The sequence below is a fragment of the Mobula birostris genome, chromosome 10 (assembly GCF_030028105.1).
Source record: "Mobula birostris isolate sMobBir1 chromosome 10, sMobBir1.hap1, whole genome shotgun sequence".
Lineage (NCBI taxonomy): Eukaryota > Metazoa > Chordata > Chondrichthyes > Myliobatiformes > Myliobatidae > Mobula > Mobula birostris.
The window spans coordinates 50,373,886-50,398,374 of NC_092379.1; the positions used below are offsets into that span (position 1 = coordinate 50,373,886).

The following is a 24,489-nucleotide window of genomic DNA, read 5'->3' on the forward strand; positions in this document are numbered from 1 at the left end:
TAGGGTATCTTCTGTGTAGCCTTCTGCCACGGCACAATCCAGTTTTGTGCAGTTTATTAGAGCACGTTGCCAGTCTTTCTTGTGTGACCCCTTCACCATTGCCTCAAAGGAGTTAGCAAACTGTACTGGTAAGTAGCGAAAGGTGAAGACGGCTAGAATGCAAATGTGGCAAGTTGGCACGTTCTACTAGAAATTCGAGGGGTTATTTTATCAACATACTTTTTTTGTCAAAACCTGTTTAGGGAGTGGAGTTTTTTGATGAGAAGTTGAACTCCTTGTGCATGACGTGGCTGGTGGATCGCGGTGAGTATAGCCTTGATGAATCGTTACTTCTGTTGAACGAAAGTCCTTCAAAGTTGTCCATGTCATCTTACTGGTGCTTCCATGATGCTGAGTGAGCCTGCCAGGTGCCTAACCAAAAATCCTTCATCGTGCTTTGTCACATCCTCAAAGGATTGGGTCAGGCTCAAGACACGACATGCCCCTCACAAAGCCATGCTGACTCTCCAGAATCAGACTATGCTTCTTGTAAATCCTGTCTGTAAGAATCTTCTCCTATAATTTGCCCACCGGTGAAGTGAAACTGACTGGTCTATAATTCCTAGGGTCATCCCTACCCTCTTTCTTGAACAAGGAAATAACATTTGCCAACTTCCAATCATCTGGTACTTCCTCCGGTGAGGATGCCCAGATTGTCACTAAAGGTGCAGCAATCTCTTCCCTTGCTTCCTGTAAGTAACCCTGGGGTATATCCCATCTGGCCCCAGTGAGGATGCCCAGATCGTCACTAAAGGTGCAGCAATCTCTTGCTTCCTGTAAGTAACCCTGGGGTATTCCCCATCTGGCCCCAGTGAGGATGCCCAGATCGTCACTAAAGGTGCAGCAATCTCTTCCCTTGCTTCCTGTAAGTAACCCTGGGGTATCTCCCATCTGGCCCCGGGGACTTATCTATCCTAGGGCTTTTCAAAATTCCAGAACATCCTGTTTCTCAATGTCAACATGTTGTAGCATATCACTGCCCTCACAAGCATCAAGGTCCCCCTCACTGCTGATTACTAAAGCAAAGTATTCATTGCGGATCTCCCCCAAAGTCCTCCGACTCCAAACGTTTTGCCTCTTTTAGCTCTGGCTGGCTCAGACTCTCACTCTGGCCATCCTCCTGTTCTTCAAGTTTGTTTTTCCGAATCCAATTCGCCAAGTCCTTCTCGTGGCCCCTCCTAGTTCTCTGAAGTCCATTCTTCACTCCCTGGCCACATTGTAACCCTCTGGAGCCCAGGCTGATCTTTGCATCCTACGCTTCTAGACGAGCTGTTGCGCGTCTCTTGACAAGCATGGCTCCTTCACCCTTCTGTTCTTTCCCCGTCTCAGTGGGACAAAACTCTGCAGAGCCCCATCCAAGTGAAGCCCAAAACAACTTCCACATTTCAATTGTGTGTTTCTGAGTGCATTCATCCCAGTTTGTACTCCCAGGTTCCTGCCCAATATCATCATAATCCAAACACCTGCCCCCCCCCCCCCCAATTATTACTGCTGCAAGCAATCTTGTAGTACACTTGATTAAAGACCAATAAAATTTACAACAAATTTGATCTGGACTGTTTTGCTTTCAGTGTAGGTCCCTTTTACCCTGGAATGTGAATATTGCAGTTAGGGCTTGAACAATGACTAATTATTCAATTACAATAATTAGTAATAAATAATGGTAATCTATTCGATGCATTTTTTAAGTATCTAATGGGGTGACACAGTGGCGTCTGGTTAGCGCAACACTTTGCAATTGGGTTCGATTCCCACTGCCACCTGTGAGGAGTTTATACGCTCTCTGCGTGACCGCGTGGGTTTCCTCCGAGTGCTCCTGTTTCCTCCCAGAGACCTACTGGTTGGTAGGTTAACTGGTCATTGTAAATTGTCCTGTAATTAGGCTAGGGTTAATCGGGGGTGGCTGGCAGGGCAAGAAGGGCCTGTTCCACGCTGTATCTCAATAAATAATCAATAATAAATAAGTATACTAAAATGCTACTTTCCAAGTGCATAACTTCCTCCACTGTGTGTAACTTGGTATGGAATAGGTTTACACTTTGAAAAAGGTGGTACGAGCATTTCATTTCGGAACTTTGTATTTTATCAGCAAGCTATTTATTTGAAAATCAAGTAGTAACGGCAATCAGATCAGATCATTTCTTGACCTGTGAATGCTGTCTTGCAGTATACGCCATTCGCGAGGCCACGACCAACAACTTGACCAAGTTGGTGGAGAAGTTTGGCAAAGACTGGGCAGAATCCACCATTGTGCCAAAAGTACTTGCCATGGCCAGTGACCCCAACTACCATCACAGAATGACCATCCTGTTCTGCATTAACATGAGTATGGGTTTGACAATGTACTTGCCCATGGCCAGTGACCCCAACTACCTTCATAAAATGACCACCCTTTTTTGCATTAACGTGAGTATAGCTTTGAAAATACTTCAATTACACTTCACAAGCTGCTAAAATATTTCATGAATAAAACGTACAGTTAGAACACACACTTAAGAATAGAGGATTTAACAAAAATATTATGGATTTTTAATATGTTTTTTGTGAATGTTTAGATTCTGCAAAAAATCAATTAACAACACTTTGCCAAAGCTGCTCCTTCCAATATTGACATCTGCTTGATACGAGCTTCTGTGCTTGCATTATTTGCTGAGGTGTAGTGGTGTTTTGTGTTTAATCTGCAAGGTGTCTGGAGTAAAAATTGAGTTGAGGACGAGACTTTTTATGATTTCGTGGAGCAGAGTTCCTAACCGTCCCTGTGGAAATGGACTGATGGTGTTAGCTGAAGGACAACTGATTTAATGACCTGTTGACCCACCTGATGGCTTACAGCTTTCAAGTTTTATTTCACAAGGCTCTGTTTCTGTGCTGTAGTGGACTATGGCTCTGTCTTTTGCTTAGAGATCTGAGTACCTTGAAATGGACATTATACATTATCTGGCTGAGGGAATTTTAAGTTTTTTGACGCAACTAGTTTCAATTTACAAGTGTACTTAAAGGCCCCACAGTCATTCCAGTTGCAGAATTAACTTCTTTCCCTGGATTTATTTGATGGGCCTGGGCTTCGCTGGAGTTTGGACAAGGTGAGGGGGAGATTCAATTGAAATGCCTAGATAGAATGGATGTTTCTAAAAGTGGGTGAGTCTAGGACCGGAGGGCACAGCCTTTGGAACAGAGGGATATCCCTTTAGAACGGAGATGAAGAATTTCTTTAGTCGGAGTGTGGTGAGTCTACGGAATTCATCGCCACAGGTGGCAATGGAGGCCAAGAGATTGGGTATATTTAAAGTGGAGCTTGATAGGTTCTGGAGGGTGTCGAGAGGTCTGCACAACCTGGCGTTTTTGCGGTATCCTCAAGGATTTGGCAAGCTGGACTCTCAAGAACACAGGTGCGGCGGCCGCGCCCATTGCTGGGAGTGGACTTCAGGTTGGATGACAGTGGCCTGAGAGGGGAAAATGAAGCGGTGTTCAGTCGATTTCAGCAACGAGCCAGGTTAAAATGTTTAAAGAGTCGAGGGGGGAAAGACTAACTTCTCCGTGAGGCTTTACACACCTCAGCAGTGAACCGACTGTCACTGTCAGCACTTGTCTCCGCACTGAATTGACTTGCTGGCTGTGCCCTGCGACCATTGGGCCCCTGGCTCAGATAAAATGCTGAACTGGCTCCTTGGCTGTGGACTGCAACCATTGGGCCCTGCACTGGTTTCACTTCTCTCAGCATGGAACTGACTCCCTTGCTGTGGCCTGCAGCCATCTACTGATCTGAACTGGCTCCCTGCCTGTGGACCTAATTTCGGTGACCCTGCGGTTCATGTTCTGTGTCTTACTGGTTTACTATTTTTTTATTCTTGTTTGCCCGCTTTGTTCTTTTTGGGCACATTGCGTGTCTGACAGTCTTTGCTGCGTGGGATTCTTTTTCCATGGATTCCCTTGTGTTTCTTTGCTTTATGGCTGCCTGCAACAAGACGAATCTCCTGCTTGTATATGGAGTTCATACTTTGGTAGTAATGTACTTTGAACTTTAGACCTCTGGATCAGCAGGAACACCTCAGAAAGATATGCCTGCGCGGGCTGGACCAAAACAGGGCTAACATCCTGCGGGTGTGCTCGCTGGGATTCAAACTCATAGGGATGGGCCACAGGCCACATTTACAGTTGAGGTGGCAGTGCAGTTAAATATCGAAGGGAAACAAGGCAAGCCCAGTAAGGAGAGCAAACCTCAGTCTGATAAGAAATGCAAGATTATATTTATTTTGGTGTAAGCAACATTACTAGTAAAGCAAATGAGCTCACAGGAGGGTGATATTGTTACTGTCATAGAGGGGGTTGAATGGCTGAACGATTCACTCAGTGAATGGTGTGGTGGGCGTGGCACCGTAATATTGATTTATTACTGAAATATCGAGGAGGAGGACATTCTGGGACACACCTTACTAATCCACAAGCCTCTTCTGGCGGACTTCCAGTAAGTTGGTGGTGTGCTGGGGCGTGGCGGGTTCTACAGGGCCAGCCAAACGTGTTACTATCTTTTGTTTATTTCTTTACAATCTCAAGACCCTGCTGGAAGTTAAGCACTTAAAGAGTGCTGCGGGTCTACCCCATCGGTGTAGAAACTGAAGGAGCTGGACTTGGGGCAGATCGTGCTGCTCCCCGCGTCAGAGAGTCAGCAATGTGGTTGGCGTGCAGACTGGCAGCGAGCAATTGTCTTAGTCTCTTTTCTTGTGATTGCAAAATCCTGTTGGGCATTGTTAATGTGTAATGCTGCAAGTCTGGTCTTCTGATTTATTGCGGACTACAGGGGCTGGCAGCAGCGGTGACTGACACCCCTGCAGGGTGAGCGGATGTGGCCTCAAGCCATGGGGCCGCCTGTTTGCAGCCACCCAGGAGAGAGGCATCAAGAGCTGGCACTGGAGGTGGTGTAGCGCAGCGTTTAAGCTAACGTTGGTGCTGTCCCTCTCCCCCCAAGTGTTTCTTGGCAGAAGGCAGGATGTATGTGTTCGACTACAGACTGCTGCAACATTCATGGACTCAGGGACTTGGACTGTATTTGTTGTGTGACTATATTTTACTGCTATATGTGCCACGTGCTGTGTATGACTGTTGGTACTGTGTTTTGTACCTTGACCCTGAAAGAACACTGTTTTGTTTGGATGTATTCATGGGTATTCATGAATGACAATTAAACTTGAACTTGATGTAAACAGCCAAGAACAGCAAAACATTGGAATATTACCTGCAAGCTGCACACCAACCGGACTTGGAAATATATTGCCATTACTTCTGAAACCCCCTTTTCACTGGGCGTCTCTGGAAATGCAGCCTTTTAGCCCCTCGCAAACAGCCACTGGACTCCGCGGGGAGAAACTTCAGGCTTCGTACATCTAAGGTGTATGAGACTTTGGTCCCGCAAAATCCGTGAGGTTGGGATGTCTCGCCTACCCAAACCCCGGTTTGTGTGAATGCTGTGTGATTTACTGCCCCTGGCAATCGCCTGTCAGCAAAAAATAACAGATTGTTCACTGCATAGAATTATTCAGGAGTATATTTAAGAATGTTAACTTAAGCAGTTATTAAAGGAAAGAAAGAGAAAAAAAATAAAAAGGGCCCATTCTACTTAAAAAGTCACATGTGTACAGTGGAGCTCAAATCTTGAACTTCTCTGTAAATCACGCACTGGACCCTCCCTCGGTCTGCGTGAAAGCACACACCACCTTCTGAAGGTCACTGGAAATCCATCTTGAACAAACGGGCTTTCCCACGGGATTATTGGTCCTTCCTCCTCGAAGCCATTCATCTGCACAAAGCACCCTGCATCGTCCACCATCTTCCCTCCTGTCTTCTCCCAGCTGCCTCTCTGCCCAGCATTCTCTAGCACCTTCTCCCAATTCTACCATCCTGATTGGATGACACCTCATTCCTGAGCTCAGACCCAAACAGGCTGAAAGCAGAACAGATTGCTCTTACAGAACTGCTAAAATGAAATGCCTACAGCATGGCAGTAAAAATCTGAACCAGGGCATTGACTCTGACTGGGTCAGAATCCTGGATCACCCACCCTAACTGCATTGTGGGTGCACCCACACCTCAAGGGCTGCAGCCCACCACAAAGGAATTAAATACCACTTCAACCTGTGATGCCCACACATTCCTTGGAGGAATATGCAAAAAGAGCTTCAAGTAACAGTGTACAGGTAGTCCCTAGGAGTGGTCACATGTGACAGCTCTCCCAGTATTCAGCATGAGGTACAGGAGCAAGGATATCAGAATCAGGTTTAACGTCACCGGCATAATGTCGTGAAATTTGCTGTCTTTGTGGCAGCAGCACAGTACACGCATAATAACAGAGGAAACTGTGAATTACAGTAAATATATAAAATAATAGTGCGGAAACAGAAATAAAAAGTAGTGAAGTAGAGCATGGGTTCAGTGTCCATTCAGAAATGGCAGAGGGGAAGAGACTGTTCTGGAATCGCTGAGTGTGTGCTTTCAGGCTTCTGTGCCTCCTTCCTGAGGGTAGCAGTGAGAAGAGGGCATGTCCTGGGTGGCAGGGGTCCTTCACCATGGATGCTGCCTTTTTGAGGCATCGCTCCTCAAAGATGTCCTGGATACGAAGGAGAAAGGCAAAGCACAGTTGTACGAGTTATCAGGTTATAGCAGTACAGAACCTCAACTTCTCTACTATCAGCACGAACGATTTCAAAGGGAATGGCCCAAAGGAGGGGGGATCCAGGAAAACTTTGTGAGAAACAGAGTGAGAGAAGGACGTGGCTGGAAAACTCAAGCAGGGCAAGGAGCCGAGTTATTAGAAGTCTTTAGTGGGGTTGGATACGGATATGTTTCCAAGGCCTGACGAAATGTATCCTTGGCTGTTATGGGAAGGAAGGACTGAGCTCCCAAAGTCTCTTCGGGAGTTCAGTGAAACCCTCTCTCACTGCTCCCCCTCCGTGATCTCTGCTTCCCTTCGACGGGAGTCATTGAAACCTTCTCTCACTCTGTGATATCTGCTCAGCTCTTTACTTCATCCCGCCCCCCCTCCTGGTTTCACCTATCACCTTGTATTTCTTTCTCCACTCACCTTCTCCCCCCCCCCGACTTTTATATCTACTCATCTTTTTTCTCCCCTCCTGCCGAAGGGTCTCCGCTGGAAATGTCGACTGTACTCTTTTCCACCGATGCCTCCTGGCCTGCAGAGTTCCTCCAGCATTTTGTGTGTGTTCCAAGGATCCTAGTAGTTTAAAATCCTAAATTGTCACAGAACAGGTGCCAGGTAACTGGATCCCAGCAGTACGGTGCCTTTCTTCGACGAAGGCAGCAAATGGTAACTACAGAGCTGTGAATCTAACATCAGTGGTAGAAAGGTAGTTGTAAAAAGTCCTGAGGGACGGGATTCAGCTGCACTTGGGCAGAGCTTCATCAGAAATGGTCAGCGTGCAAGTGGTGATTCTGTTGGCCAATTTGAGTTTCTTGGAGTTACGGGTGTACTCGTGCAGTTGGTGTCGTCTACAGGGACTTCGGTAAATCTTTTGACGAGATCCCCAAACGCGTAAGAGACCGAGGGATCCGAAGCAACTTCACAAATTGGGTTCAGAGTTGATTTGCTGATCAGCTTTTGTGACTACCCTGTGGCATACCACAGGAATCTGCACTGGAACTCTCCTGTAAATGATTTGGATGTGGCTAGAAGTTTAGCAGATGACATAAAAATGTGAGCTTTGTCTTGTGGTGTTAGTGCTAATGATGGTGCATTGGTTAGTTGGCAAACTAGGCAGAGCAATTGTACCCAGAACATAGAACGTTAAATCACTGTGTTAAAGTACTGTGCTGATCTTTTAACCTACTCTGAGGTCAATCTAACTGTTCCCTCCTACATAGCCCTCCACTTTTCTATCATCTGTGCGTCTATCTAAGAGTTTGTTAAATGTCCCTCATGCATCTGCCTCTACCATCACGCCTGGCGGGGCATTCCACACACCCACCCACTCTGTGTGTGTGAAACAAAATTCTTACCTCTGTACCTTCCTCCAATCACCTCAAAATTATGCCTCCGGTATTGGCCATTTCTACCTTGGGAAAAAGTCTCTGGCTGTCCACTCTATCCACACCTCTCATCCTCCTTCACTCCAAAGAGAAAAAGCCCCAACTCACTCAACCTTTCCTCATAAGACACGCTCTCTAATGCAGGCAGCCTCCTGGCAAGTCTCCTCTGCGTCGCCTCTAGATCTTCTCCATGCTTCCTATGACAAGGCTACCAAAGCTGGATGCCAGTGTGGTCTGACCAGAGTTTTATAGAGCTGCAACATTACCTTGCACTCTTCAACTCCATCTCCCAATTTACTCGACCCTCCCCCTGCCCCCGCATCATCGGGGGAGTCTAAAGCCCCCGAGGTTAAAAGTGAGAGAGAAAGATGTTAAAAAGGGATGTAAAGAGCAAGATTTTCACGAGTGGGCATGTGAGTGGGGCTGAAAGAGAAATCTCCAGAGGTGGGTACAGTTACGTTGATAGGAAAGGCCGAGGCCCATTCTCCCACCCCTCACCCCATGCGCACTCTCTCGCTCTTTCGCCTCTCTCACACTCACACTCTCTCTCCCCGTCTGGTTTCACCTAGTGTTCACCCCTCTCTCCAAACCTGTTACCACCTCCGTTATTTATCAGAGTCCAACCCTTGTAGCTCTTTGTGTTCCTGCTGTCAGTCCGCACCTTCACACTGTCCCTACCTTGTCCCATCTCCCTCGCGATGTTATTTCCTCGTTCCCCCGTCGTCCTCCACCTGCCACTGTCTTTGCTCCTCCTTCGCTCCTCTCCTGCCATCAGTGCACCAGTCACCTCAGACTCCTTTCTCCCCACTATTCCACTGTCCTGTCCCCACCCCCCCAGTCCCAATGCAGGGTTTTGATCCAGTCCGCTTTCCTCCCACAGATCTGCTCCATTGAGTTTGTTTGTCGCTCTAGATTCCAGCTTCAGCAGTCACTTGTAATGCTTTCCCTGATTAGTGTAACACTCAAACCCTTCCCCCTGTCCCTCGGGCATCTGTAACCCAGGACGTTGTGCTCCCATCCCTCAACCATGTTCCTATACTTACAGGAATAATATAATCCCTGTACTGATCACTGGCCAGATCACCTGAGTTCTCTGTTAAAACCAGAATATAATATCAATAGTAAGATGCTTGGCATTGTGGAGGATCAGAGAGATCTTGGGGTCCGTGTCCATAGGACACTCAAAGCTGTTGCGCAGGTTGACAGTGTTGTTAAGAAGGCGCATGGTGTGTTGGCATTCATCAACCGTGCGAGTGAGTTCAAGAGCTGTGAGGTAATGTGTGGTAAACCATATATATATGTTGTAACTGGGTTACCTGTCTGGACACGTCCCTCTGCTGACTGCTCCTGTGGCTCCTCCCACAGACCCCTAAATAAAGCCGATTGTGTCACTGCTCCTCCCTCAGTCCAAGAGCAGACACTCAGCATGATGGAGATCACATTTTACTGCTAATAAAAGCCTTTCAGTACTTACTCTACTTCCAGTCTTTTGGAGTTATTGATGGTGCATCAAAATGTTACAGCTATATAAGAACTCGGTCAGACCCCACTTGGAGTACTGTGTTCAGTTCTGGTCACCTCATGACAGGAAGGATGTGGATACTATATAGAGAGTGCTGAGGAGAGTTACAAGCACGAAGCCTGGATTGGAGGGTGTGCCTTATGAGAATAGGGTGAGTGAACTTGGCCTTTTCTCCTTGGAGCAACGGAGAATGAGAGGTGACCTGATAGAGGTGTACAAGAAAATGAGAGGCATTGATCACGTGGATAGTCAGAGGCTTTTTCCCAGGGCTGAAATGGCTAGAACGAGAGGACACACTTTTAAGGTGCTTGGGAGTAGGTACAAGGGGATGTCAGGGGTAAGTTTTTCACGCAGAGAGTGGTGGGTGTGTGGAATGCACTGCCGGGGCAGTGGTGGAAGTGGATACAATAGGGCCTTTTAAGAGCCTCTTGGGTGCATGGAGCTTAGAAAGATAGTGGGCTATGCACTAGGGCAGGGGTCCCCAACATTTTTTACACTGCGGACCGGTTTAATATTGACAATATTCTTGCGGACCGGCCAACCGGGGACGGGGAGCAGTAGGGTTGCCAATGGACAAGAGTAGCAGTCAAATACGTTGTGTTTACCCCGAGAAAAACTACCATGACCACGAAGCCTCGCGCGGGCACCAGTGCGCATGCGTGTGCGTTCCGATTTTTTCTGCAAATTGTTTTTGGCCATTCTGTTCTGGGGAGGGGGTGTTAATCACAACCGGAATATAGCTGATAAGTGGCTAATACACTCAATTTTGTTTTGAAAAGGGTTTATCTAACAAATTTAATATTAAACACACAGCGCATATTTTCCTGGCATGAATATAGTGATAAGTCAATTATCAGGGGAGGACAGGGGAACTTGAAGTAAGTGTTGAACAAACTTCCAGTAGCAGTGGTAGAGGCAGGTTCGATATTATCATTTAAAGAAAAACTGGATAGGTATATGGACAGGAAAGGAATGGAGGGTTATGGGCTGAGTGCAGGTCGGTGGGACTAGGTGAGAGTAGAGTTGGGCACAGACTAGAAGGGCCGAGATGGCCTGTTTCTGTCCTGTAATTGTTATGTGGTTATATAAGTCACCTATAAATCAATAGCATCATAACAATTCAAGTAACGTTTGGATGTTAAACACACAACATATATTTTCCCTGTATGAACATATAAAATCATTGTAACACACCAATATCGCTGATTCAGTGGGAGCCCTGGGCTTGTTTCCCTGCAACAAGACGGTCCTATCACGGGCTGATGGGAGACAGCGATACTCACAGAGGGTTCCTTAAGTGCAGTCTATTCTGCAAATTAGTTTTCGTTGCATTCATTGCAGAGATATGTTGGAAATGGAAGCACTGTTTTCAGTGCTTTCATGGCTATCTCAGGATATTTAGCCTTGACTTTGATCCAGAATGCCGGCAGAGATGTTATGTCAAACATACTTTTCAGCCCACCGTCATTTGCAAGCTCAAGGAGTTGATCTTCTTCCCGTGCTGACATGGATGGCGTGCGGGTAATGACCTCGCGTGCGTTCAAGCTGAACAGGGCGTGACAGGGAATGAGGAAAGGTGCAGCGACTCCTATCGCCAAATCGTGTCGTTTCCTCGCGGCATGGGACTAGTCCGCAGCCCGGTGGTTGGGGACTGCTGCGCTAGGGAAATCCTAAGCAGTTTCTAGAGTAGGTTACGTGGTCAGCACAACATTGTGGGCCGAAGGGCTTGTAATGTGCTGTGAATTTCTATGTTCGGAAACAGATGCGGTTAAACCTCCCAGCCCTTTCGTGCTTCCTCACTTATTTCTGCCTGCTCTGCTTACCGGACCTGCCTGTTTAGTTAGTTTGACATAGAATTCTGAGTTAACACCTGCTACACTAGTATTCTCTGTCCCACCCCTGCTGCCTCACCAGCTTAAACCCTCCCAAAGTGCTCGAGCAAAGGTATGGATAAAAGGGATGCACTGAGGCGGTTTCCAATAGTGCAAGAGTCTGGGGCCAGAGGGCACAGCCTCAGAATAGAAGGACGTCCCTTTACAGCAGAGGTGAGGAGGAATTTCTTTAGCCAGAGGGTGGTGAATCTGTGGAATTTATTGCCACAGACGGCTTTGGAGGCCATGTCATTGAGTATATTTAAAGTGGAGGTTGATAGGTTCTTGATTAATTAAGGGCGTGAAAGGATATGGGAGGAGGCAGAAGAATGGGGTTGAGAGGAAAAATAAATCAGCCATGATGGAATGGCAGAGGGGACTCACAGAAACAAAGAAAACCTACAGCACAATACAGGCCCTTCGGCCCACAAAGCTGTGCCGAACATGTCCTTACCCTAGAAATTACTCGGGTTACCTATAGCCCTCTATTTTTCTAAGCTCCATGTACCTATCCAGAAGTCTCTTAAAAGACCCTATTGTATCTGCCTCCACCATCGATGCCGGTAGCCCATTCCACACATTCACCACTCTCTGAGTAAAAAACTTACCCCTGACATTTCCTCTGTACCTACTCCCCAGCACCTTAAACCTGTGTCCTCTTGTGGCAACCATTTCAGACCTGGGAAAAAGTCTCTGACTATCCACATGATCAATGCCTCTCATCATCTTACACACCTCTATCAGGTCACCTCTCATCCTCCGTCGCTCCAAGGAGAAAAGGCCAAGTTCACCTATTCTCATAAGTCCTGCTCCCCAATCCAGGCAACATCCTTGTAAATCCCCTCTGCACCCTTTCTATGGCTTCCACATTCTTCTTGTAGTGAGGCGACCACAGTACTCCAAGTGGGGTCTAACCAGGGTCCTATATAGCTGCAACATTACCTCTCGGCTCCTAAATTCAGTTCCACGATTGATGAAGGCCAATACACCGTATGCCTTCTTAACCACAGAGTCAACCTGCGCAGCAGTTTTGAGCGTCCTATGGACTCGGACCCCAAGATCCCACTGATCTCCACACTGCCAAGAGTCTTACCATTAATACTATACTCTGTTATCATATTTGACCTACCAAAATGAACCACTTAACACTTATCTGGGTGGAACTCCATCTGCCACTTCTCAGCCCAGTTTTGCATCCTATCAATGTCCCGCTGTAACCTCTGACAGCCATCCACACTGTCCACAACACACCTAAATTTGTGTCATCAGCAAATTTACTAACCCACCCCTCCACTTCCTCATCCAGGTCATTTATAAAAAATCACAAAGAGTAAGGGTCCCAGAACAGATCCCTGAGGCCAACCTCCATGCAGAATATGACCCGTCTACAACCACTCTTTGCCTTCTGTGGGCAAGCCGGTTCTGGATCCACAAAGCAATGTCCCCGTGGATTCCATGCCTCCTTACTTTCTGAATAAGCCTTGCATGGGGTACCTTATCAAATGCCTTGCTGAAATCCATATACACTACATCTACTGCTCTTCCTTCATCAATGTGTTTAGTCACATCCTCAAGAAATTCAATCAGGCTCGTAAGGCACGACCTGCCCTTGACAAAGCCATGCTGACTGTTCCTAAACATGTTATACCTCTCTAAGTGTTCATAAATCCTGCCTCTCAGGATCTTCTCCATCAACTTACCAACCACTGAGGTAAGACTCACTGGTCTATAACTTCCAGGGCTATCTCTACTCCCTTTCTTGAATAAAGGAACAACATCCGCAACCCTCCAATCCTCTAGAACCTCTCCTGTCCCCGTTGATGATGCAAAGATCATCACCAGAGGCTCAGCAATCTCCTCCCTCGCCTCCCACAGTAGCCTGGGGTACATTTCATCCGGTCCTGGCGACTTATCCAACTTGATGCTTTCCAAAAGCTCCAGCACATCCTCTTTCTTAATATCTACATGCTCAAGCTTTTCAGTCTGCTGCAAGTCATCACGACAATCACCAAGATCTTTTTCCATAGTGAATACTGAAGTATTCATTAAGTACCTCTGCTATTTCCTCCGGTTCCATACATACTTTCCCACTGTCACACTTGTTAGGTCCTATTCTTTCACATCTTATCCTCTTGCTCTTCACGTAATTGTAGAATGCCTTGGGGTTTTCCTTAATCCTGCCTGCCAAGGCCTTATCATGGCCTCTTCTGGCTCTCCTAATTTCCTTCTTAAGCTCCTTCCTAATAGCCTTATAATCTTCTAGATCTCTAACATTACCTAGCTCTCTGAACCTTTTGTAAGCTTTTCTTCTTGACTAGATTTATTACAGCCTTTGTACACCACAGTTCCTGTACCCTACCATAACTTCCCTGTCTCATTGGAACGTATCTATGCAGAACTCCACACAAATATCCCCTGAACATTTGCCACACTTCTTCCATACTTTCCCTAAGAACATCTGTTTCCGGTTTAAGCTTCCAGTTTCCTGCCTGATAGCCTCATATTTCCCCTTGCTCCAATTAAACGTTTCCCTAACTTGTCTGCTCCTGTCCCTCTCCAATGCTGTGGTAAAGGAGATCGAATTATGATCACTATCTCCAAAATGCTCTGCCACTGAGAGACCTGACACCTGACCAGGTTCATTTCCCAATACCAGATCAAGTACAGCCTCTCCTCTTGTAGCTTATCTACATATTGTGTCAAGAAACCTTCCTGAAAATTTCACCCCATCTTAAACCCCTTGCTCTTGGGATATGCCAATCGATATTTGGGAAATTAAAGCCTCCCATCATGACAACTCTGTTATTATTACACCTTGCCAGGATCTGTTTCCCTATCTGCTCCTCGATACTGCTGCTACTATTGGGCGGCCTATGAAAAACACCCAGTAAAGTTATTGACCCCTTCCTGTTCCTGACCTCCACCCACAGAGACCCTGTAGTCAATCCCTCCATGGCGTCCACCTTCCCTGTGGCTGTGACACTATCTCTGATCAACAGTGCCACACTCCCACCTCTTTTGCCTCCCTCCCTGTCCTTTATGAAACATCTAAAACCCGGCAATTGAAGTAACCATTCCTGTCCCTGAGCCATCCTAGTCTCTAATGGCCACCACATCATATCTCCAAGTACTGATCCACACATCTGCTCTGTTCACAACACTCCTTGTGTTAAAATAGACGCATCTCAAACCTTCGGTCTGAGAGCATCCTTTCTCTATCACCTGCCTATCCTCCCTCTCGCACTGTCTACAAGCTTTCTCTATTTGTGAGCCAACCCCCTCTTCCCTAGTCTCTTCAGTTCGGTTCCCAGCCCCCAACCGTTCTAGTTTAAACTCTCCCCAGTAGCCTTAGTAAACCTCCCTGCCAGCATATTGGTCCCCCTCAGATTGAAGTGCAACCCGTCCTTTTTGTACAGGTCACTCCTGCCCCAGGAGAGGTCCCAATGATCCAGAAATCTGAATCCCTGCCCCCTGCTCCAATCCCTCAGCCACGCATTTATCCTCCACCTCATTAACCACTGACATCTCCTCTGTACCCACTCCCAAGCACCTTAAAACTATGCCCTCTCGTTCTAGCCATTTCAGCCCTGGGAAAAAGCCTCTGACTATCCACACAATCAATGCCTCTCATTATCTTGTTCACCTGTCAGGTCACCTCTCATCCTCCGTCGCTCCAAGGAGAAAAGGCCGAGTTCACTCAACCTATTCTTATAAAGCATGCTCCCCAATCCAGGCAACATCCTTGTAAATCTCCTCTGCACCCTTCCTGTGGTTTCCACGTCCTTCCTGTAGTGAGGCGACCAGAATTGAGCACAGTACTCCAAGTGGGGTCTGACCAGGGTCCTACATAGCTGTAACATTACCTCTCGGCTCTTAAGCTCAATCCCACGATTGATGAAGGCCAATGCACCGTATGCCTCCTTAACCGCAGAGTCAACCTGCGTAGCAACTTTGAGTGTCCTATGGACTCAGACCCCAAGATCCCTCTGATCATCCACAGTGCCAAGAGGCTTACCACTAATGCTATATTCTGCCATCATATTTGACTCGATAGCCTAATTCCGCTCTTGCGTCTTATAGTCTTGGTCCCCTCTTGGCTCGGGTCACCTTGTCATGGAAGAGATCCCAGTGATGCTGTCTGCTCTGCACCCACACTTTGTACATTTCAGCCGTCCTGCCTTCCTGTTTCTAAACTCGCTCGTACATGGCAGAAGGGGTAGTCCAGCGATTACAATATACCAGCACTTTTTCTTTACAACTTGTCTATTGATCTGTAAATCTCTGTTGCAGGACCTCATCTCTCTCCTTGCGGATGATCATTGGTGCCAGCGTGGACTATGCCTTCTTATCATGGGGCAAAATACATTCTGAGCGTCGCACAAATCAGATCGATGATCTTTTCTTCAGTCTTGCTTCGTGAAGTTCGGGGCTGTGAATGAACGTTTGCATTTTCTGCTGTTTTTTTTTAGGTGTTGTCTGAAGCCTGTGGCCAAGAAATCACAGCAAAGCACATGCTGCCGACGGTTCTCCAGATGGCAGGCGATCAGGTGGCAAACATTCGCTTCAACGTGGCTAAAACATTGCAGAAAATAGGACCGGTTTTAGATGCCAGGTAAGTATTTGAGTTGGGGTTTATAACCCGGCCTGCGGAGAATGTTTCGTCTCCAGTTTGGAATGGAAATTGAGACGCCACTGTGGTGGCATTTAGTGATGGAGTCGCACCGTCTTTTGTACCCACAGGTCCAATCCGGCCAAGACCACCGTCTCTGCCGGTCCCATCGTCCCAGGTTCTCAACCTGGGGTTCATGGACCCCTAGCGTAATGATCCATGGCACCAAAATAGTTGTGCACCCTTGCTCTAAACCTTTCCTGCCCGCGTACCTGTGCTTATTGAAGTTGTTAATGTGCCTGTCTCAACCAGTTCCTCTGGCAGCTCATTCCATGTACTGCGTGGGGGAGGGGCATAAACTTAACCCTCAGGCCTCCCCCTCCCCTGTGGTGTTTGCCTCACTTTCCTGCTTGACCTTGATCCTTTGGTACCCTTAAACGATCTTCTTCTCTATCCAGAGATTTAGACCATAAGACACAGGAGCAGAAACAGGCTGTTCGGCCCATCGATACTGCATGGCCATTCTATCATGGCTGATTTATTATTCCCCTCAACCCCACTCGCCTGCCTTCTCCCCTTTTTTTTAAAGAAAGGACATCCTCGCCAAGAACATTTAGTGGCCCGTTTCTACCCTCCGAATTACCTGTTTAAGGTCTCTCCACTGCCTTTGTATTCCAAGGGCCTCATTTTACTACAGCTTTCCCAAGCAATGCGCAATATTCCTCTTTGTAAGGTTGTAAGACTGACTTTGCACACTCTCTCTCATCACCCGCTCTACCTGAGGAACTCCAGTCAACTGGCCTTTTAAAAGGGTCCCCCGTGTCGGAGGTGTTGTTTGCCCCTCGAGCAGCTGCTTCCCGGTTTACCTTCTCCTGTTCCTGCCTAACACCGTTACAATTAGCCCTTCTGCACCTCAGCACCTTCACCCAAGGATCAGTTTTAATCCGTAACTATCTTAAAACTGAGGGAATTACAATCATGGCTGAAAATTTGATCATCTGGCCCGGCTCATTTCCTCGTAAGCTCTGTTACGTCGCCATGCCAACTTGGAGTGTCTGCATACTCTCTGGTGTAACCCTCCTAGACACAGTTATCAACTTTGACCCATTGAAGCCTCTGGCGCTGAGGAAGTTCCATTCAGTACTGGGGAAGTTGAAATCAGCCACTCAGTGGCCCTATTTTTAAGTCTTTCCATGACTAGGGTTGAGGGGGATAATAAATTGGCTGTGATGGAATGGCAGAGTAGACTCGATGGGCTGAATGGCCTGATTTTGCTCCTGTGTGGCATGGTTGTATCTGCCTGTATATCTGTTCCCCAGCTCCCAGTAGCCTTTTGGGAGCCTAGCACAGTAATTAAACCATTTTGTTCGTGTGTCATGCAATATATGTCGTCTGCATGGACTTCAGTGAGACCTTTGACAGGGTCCTGCACGGGAGGCTGGTCCTTATTGTTAAAACTTCTGGCAAGCTGGCAACGTGGGTTAAAAGTTGGCTGAGGGTGGTGGAGGGTGTTTCAAGCAAAGCTTGGGTTCTGGATATAGTCAGTTGAACTGTATAGAAGCATGCCCTCTTGTCCATTACATCTATACTGACAATCACTCCTTGCTATATTAAACCCACTCAGCCACACTAACTCCACATCCCTCTGTCTTGCTCACTGAACCTGTAGAACAGGCCCATTGGCCCACAATGTTGTGCCAAACTAATTCTTCCTTTTCAGTCCGGACAAAGGGTCTGGGCCCGAAACGTCACCTGTTTATTCATTTCCATAGGTGCTACCTGACCTGCTGAGGTCCTCCAGCATTTTGTGTGTGTTGCTCTGGGTTTCCAACACCTGCAGACTTTATAAATAAAGCAGCGCCTAATTGAACCGTGTCCTTTTGCCCGCACGTGGCCGATATCCTCCATTCTCCGCACGTTCATTTGCCTGTCTAACAGTGTCTTAAATACTTCAATGCTCACACAAAACGCTGGAGGAACTCAGCAGGTCAGGCAGCATCCATGGAAATGAATAACCAGTCGGTGTTTCAGACCGTGACCCTTCTTTGGATCGTAAACACTTGTTTCATACCTGCATCCACTTCCACCAGACCCATTGGTGTGTTCCAGGCACAGGTTTCCCCCGCCATCCGAAGGTAGAGCGTTCCTGTGAAACGGTTCGTAAGCTGAAATGTTGTAACGTGAAGAAGCAATTACCATTTATTTATATGGGAAAATTTTGTGAGCATTCGCAGACCCAAAAATAACCTACCAAATCATCCCAAACAACACACAAAACCTAAAATAACAGTAGCATATAGTAAAAGCAGGAATGATATGATAAAGTATAAAGTAGAAATACTTCACTACAACGATTGTCTGCACAGATCTCCGTAGCGAAAATCTCACGCGAGCGCTCTCGGCAGAAAATCTCACGCAAGTGCTGTTGGCATAAACACGCTCTCCAGTAACCTTTAAACTGTGAAGCTGCCAAATCTACCAAATAACACGTAAAAATACACAGCCTATATAAAGTAGAAATAATGTATGTAGTGTAGCATCACTTACCGGAATTGGGAAAACAGCGCCGAGCACACTGATGATGGTGTGTTAGACTGAGTCATCACAGGCTGGGTGGTGCAGTGGCCCCCACCCTCCGGGCCGCTGACCCGATACATTGCCGCGAAGAACGCAGCGGTAGCCGGGAGGCACACAGAACATCATTAAGAAAAAAGCCGAAATAAACATGCTAATTAATTAGGTGCCACCGACACGTAATTGTCGGCCCAGATGAGAGGCGATGCAATCGGCACTGATCTGGGCTGACAATTACGTGTCGGCGGCACCTAATTAATTAGCATATTTATTTCGGCTTTTTTCTTAAAGATGTGCTGTGTGCCTCCCGGCTACCGCTGCGTTCTTCGCGAATCGGTACAGTATCTGTCCGGGGCCCGGGTGTTGGGGTGGTGGGACACGGGGGTGTCATCTCATCGTCAATCAGGGCAGGCAGCTCATCTTCTCTTATGACTGCCCGCCTCGATGTGGAAGGTCGAGGTTCGTCGTCTGCTGTGGCTGATGTGGAAGGCTTGCTTGACTGCTGAGCCTCGCGCATTTTTCTATCATACAGTTGTTTGTAAGCACTCAAACCATCCTGCAAATATCCCCTAAACCTACGTACCGTTTCAAGATTAAAGTCGTACTTTATCATTGCAGCGAAAATCTCACGCAGTTGCTTCACTTTCTGCATTTGGTTTCGATTGTTATCCTTTCCTCTTCCAATTGCATCAGCTCTTCATCTGTCAGTTCTTGGTCATGGGATGCCAAAACCTCTTCAACATCATCTTCGCCAGCTTCCACAAGCCAAACTCACTTTGTCCTTGCTTCGTTCACCACGATCGAAACACTTAATTTTTATGTCTAGTTTTACGCTAAGTGTAACACCCTTACTCTTTCAGGCTTTTCCGACACCTTAGAACTCATCTTGCTAACAGCTGCTCAATGCAACATGTTTAAGCAATGCCGTTCCGAATCCGGGGGAGAGCGGCTGCTCGGGGCGCGCGCTGCCTTTTATCGCGCGCTGATTTTTTATCACGCGCTGCCTTTCTTCGTAACAGTGAAAACACCTTCTGAAAGCGAAAACAGGGTACTAATGTAGGTCTTTCGTAACGATGAGGTTTTGTAAAGTGAACGTCCGAAAAGCGGTGGAACACTTGTACTCAAATCCTCGGCACATTTTTGAGCTGTTCTCTTCTCACTCTGACATCTTAACTGTGAGCCGTTTGTCTTTGCCTCAGAATTTTGTAAACTTCTATCAGCTTGTCCCTCAGACTCCATCACTCTGGAGAAAGCAACCTCTCCGGTAACATCTGCAGTACCAGCCAGCATGTCTTCTGTACCTTTTTCACACCCTTTAAAGGGGAGACCAGAGCTGAATTCTGTACTCCAAGTGTGACCTAACCAGAGATTTATCACAGGCAAAGTCCTGTAAACATCTTCTGTACCTTCTCCAAAGTCTCCACACCCTTTAAAGGGGAGACCAGAGTTGAATTCAGTACTCCAAGTGTGACCTAACCAGAGATTTATCACAGGCAACGTCCTGTAAACATCTTCTGTACCTTTTTCACACCCTTTAAAGGGGAGACCAGAGCTGAATTCTGTACTCCAAATGTGACCTAACCAGAGGTTTATCAAGTGACTGTCCAGGTTTTGTTCCTGCCTGCACCACCACCACCACCTCCTTTGGCAGCTCAGCTACCAACTCCTGCATGAAAAGTTTACTCCTCCAATCTTCTCTAATACATTTTCCCTCTCTCCTTCAACCATTGATGGATAAATTCTAGTTAGAAGTGAAAACCGCACAGTGAGATTGCAGTTAACGCCACCACCATCTTCATCATCATGTGACGTGGGCGATCGTGGTCTCTCTATGGCCACGATTGTTCTTGGCAAATTATCCTGCAGAACTGGTTTGTGCCATTGCTGCCTTCTGGACAGTGTGTGTCTTTACACGACGAGGTGACCCCCCCCCCCAACCCCCAACCCCCAACCCCCAACCCCCAGCCATTATCAGTGCTCTTCAGAGATTGCCTGCCCGGCGTCAGTGGTCGCACAACCAGGACTTGTGACCTGCACCGGCTGCACACATGACTGTCCACCATCTGCTCCCACGGCATCGCGTGACCCTGATCGGGGGGCGGGGAGGGGCTTAAGCAGGTGTTACACCTTGCCCAAGAGTGACCTGCAGGCCTGCGGAGGGAAGGAGCGCCCTACACCTCCTTTGGTAGCAATGTATCTCCACCCCACCAACCCGTCCGGTTAATGATGTTTGTGAAATTGTGCGTTTGTGATTTGATTGGAATTTGTGTGGAAAGCAATAACAGATGGATTGCGTTAAAAGGAAGTTTATGCATTCAGTGCCCCCTCTCTTCAACGGCATAAAAATGGAGCATCCAATTTATTCTCCTTTTGCATCCACTAACCGAAATGAGCTCAGCTGCAGTTTCTGACCGTAGTCTGCTAGTTGAGCTCTAGCCCGTATCTGGCCAGTAAACGACCAGTTGTGGTAGTGGGAGCCTGCGTGAGAGGCAGAAACAGGAGATTTTAATGTGGGTAATATCCAGTATCGCTTTGTATTTAAGTGAATGTGCTGCTGTCTTGTTTTGAAGGTCACAGGTACTAAAATTGCTTTTAAATCGTAGCACTTTAGAGAACAAGTTCAAACCAATATTGGAGAAATTGGGTCAGGACCAAGATATGGACGTAAAGTACTTTGCGCAGGAAGCCATGACTGGTAAGTTGTGGCTTTGGACCCAGCTCGGTACGAGCATAAGCATTCTCCCTTCGAGCAGTTGTGGCCTGCATTGTCCCAGAGTCTGTCACTGGGTCTCTGAAGATGAGCACAAGACAAGATGGGTGTCTGCTGGGTTCCTGCTGTGGGGGCACTGATGGTAGAAAAGGCTCTTTAAGATAAAGATGTGTGTTTTGTAATCTGCACGTGTAACGAGTGAGGGTCAGGGAAAAACATGCAGTCCTCAGCACGTTCAATAAAGGGGATAAAACACAAATTATGGATTCAAAACTCTGAACCAGCAAGAGGGTTATTCGAGGTGCTGGAACAATGCTGTGATATTTGGAACTGTTTCCAGTTAAAGGGATTTACTAATTGTTCAGAATTATAAACCTTGTTATAGAGCCAAGCATGAAGTTCTCAGTTCTGACTCTTACTTGCCTCCCTGTTTCTGTAAGCTGAATATTTTAAGAACCAATCCAGAGTTTTGAGTACAATCCTCAGTAAAGAGTTCTGTGTTTATATTAGGTGATTCTTAGGGTTTAGGAACGGGTGTTAAAATCTAGTGCCAGACATCCCACCCTGCAAAAACTAATTTCAGGGAGATAGCACCATCAATTTGCGGGAGACTTCCGGGAGAGGTGGGATGTCTGCAATAGAGTAGCCATTAGCAGCTAGCCAGCTAGTTTAAATAATGTTAGCTCTGCTAATGAACGAATGACACCTGTTAAACTCACCTCAACATGTCTTTTACAGTCTTAACCCACCATGGGCAATAGAAAAGTCACTGTTGCAAACAGTGCAGCGAGCAACACTGTCATTATTTTGACCCCTGTTAGGCAGGGGTACATTTTAGTGTAGTCTGGGGTGACGTACGTTTTATTTTTTTTTGGAACACTCTGCCATGCTGCGCTCTTGCTCGCGCTCTCTCTCTCTCTCTCTCGTGGTCGCCCGCGCACTCTCAAGTGCTCTCGCTCTCTCTCGCTCGCTTGCTTTCGCTCTCTGTCGCACTCGCGCCCTCTCTTGTGGTCTCTCTGGTGCTCTCTCTTGCTTTCTCTCGCTCGCTCTCAAAACAATTGATTTCCGTGATATTGTATATAATTTGTGGGCATCAGGGAGCCGCTATTCATATGCGGGAGACTCCCGGAACTTCCGGGAGAGGTGGCATGTCTGTAGTGCTACCATTCAATAGGTCTTCTAGTGACTGAGGCCTCCGTCGGTCGGAGTCGACCATGGATGTTGTGTCCTAGCTGTCCAGATACGCCAGCCTGGGCAGTACTATGTGGAGAGCAAGCTGTTGCCCCATGTAGCAAGCTCCCCGTCTGCATGCACCCAAAGGAACGGCAGATTGAGTTTGGTACCAGGAGCACCACAGGAGTTGTCATTCAGCGTAGGACTGCCTTAGGGACTCCAGCTCCGGGTTTACTCCCGAAGCCTTCCCTGTGAGTGGGTACAGCCGCAAGGCAGCAGAGGTTTGAGATCAGAATTTTCCTTCTCCTAGATGAGCTGACGAGTCCCATCTCCCCGAATAGGTCTTGAAGCAACAGGAATTAAGAGTTGGCAATGTATGAATTCACTTGCAATATCTTAGAAATGACATACTCCATCGCTAGAATTCCCACAAGTTGTCGTCATAGCTTACAGATAGATGCGTGTTCTGATTATCTTCAGGAACGTTCCCATTTTGTCTCCTTTTAATATCTAATCTGCATGTTTTCCTTCTTATCTAGTGCTTGCCTTATCGTAGAAAGGAGTGAAGAAACGGCTCTCCAGACTTGCAACGAGATCTGCCGCCGACATCTTTAAAAACCTTCTTCCACTCTGTCTTTGTACCGTATAGGAAAAAGGAAAGTTACGTCACATCCGGAGTTTCTCCAGTTGGCGGACGATTTCCCTCCACGCCTCTCTGACATAGTGGGGAACCGCGTACGAGGCAAGTGACAGCAGTGGTTTGCCATTGCCTTCTGCCGGGTGAGTTTCCAAAGAGATCACCAGCTCATAACCCAGCACGGATGGAAAGCGTGCAGGGGAGCCGGCTGGATTCGAACTCAGGGTGACACCACTACAGCATCAGCCGGGTCAGCCTACTGTATGATATGGGGACTACTTTATGTTGTAGTAACACATTGTTGCATGCGCTATTAGGCGCACATTGATACGTATGTGTGTGTTCTGCATCATTTTCTACTAGTAAAGAACCATGAAACTTCGCTCCTGTCGCCAGCATTTTTATTAATAGCATTGTTGTGTAGCCAGGCCACATACACAACACTCTTAAAAGAATTACCCCTGGAAAATGTAAACGTCTCGTAGGTAGTGTCACTGGATTTCAGCTGCATTGTAGATTCTAGTTCTGCAGTCTTTCTGCTGTCTAAATTTAGCTTGAGTGATCATAGCTGTCTACTCCCCCTATTTATTTTCATTGACCGTAGTGTACCCAGTGGCATTGCGTATCCGATGGGTTTAGCGTTTACCCTAACCCTAACCCACTACCCAGTGATACACCCCAGCCTAACAACACCAACCCCTCAGCACACCCCCATAAACCCTAGCCCTCTCCCCACCAGGGAGCCAGGTTCACCCCACATCACCAGCACCACGCCACCCCGTAGACATCCCCAACCCTACACTTCACCCTAATCCTAATTTCCAATGGACCCCGCACCCCAACTAAACCAGACAGCACCCCAAATAACCCAAGCAGCCTAACACCTCCAATCCTTCAGCACACTCCCATAAACCCTAGCCCTCCCCCCACCCGGGAGCCAGGTTCACCCCATAGCACCAGTACCACCCCACCCCGCAAACATCCCCAACCCTAACCACTCACCCTAACCATAACTTCCAATGGACTGCGCACCCCAACTAAACCCGACAGCACCCCAAATAACCCAAACACACCACACCAAAGGGCTTATGTAACAGTCCACTAAACCTAACACCTCCCACCCTGCTACACACCCCCAGTAAACCCAAACCCTCAGCCCATCAAGGGGCCAAATTCACCCAATATCACCAGCAGTTAGGCTCCTATTTCAGCCCTCCCCACTACTGCAAGGGCCAAACAACCCCCCCCCCCCGGCAATACCATTTGCCATCCCACCCCACCTCCTTTCGCCGTGAATCCTCAACCCCCATTACCTAA

The 24,489-nt window shown here is 47.3% G+C and overlaps 1 protein-coding gene across 1 annotated transcript in view; it reads left to right on the forward strand.

Moving 5' to 3' along the window:
• Positions 1-23,471, forward strand: part of LOC140203675 (serine/threonine-protein phosphatase 4 regulatory subunit 1-like) — a 55,643-nt gene extending 32,172 nt beyond the window's left edge. Inside the window, exons 5-8 of the mRNA XM_072269723.1 lie at positions 243-303; positions 2,207-2,445; positions 15,939-16,081; positions 23,075-23,471. Coding sequence (XP_072125824.1) covers positions 243-303; positions 2,207-2,445; positions 15,939-16,081; positions 23,075-23,150 — 519 coding nt within the window. The 3' untranslated portion in view covers positions 23,151-23,471. The remainder of the gene's footprint in view (positions 1-242; positions 304-2,206; positions 2,446-15,938; positions 16,082-23,074) is intronic.
• The last annotated feature ends 1,018 nt before the right edge of the window (positions 23,472-24,489 follow it).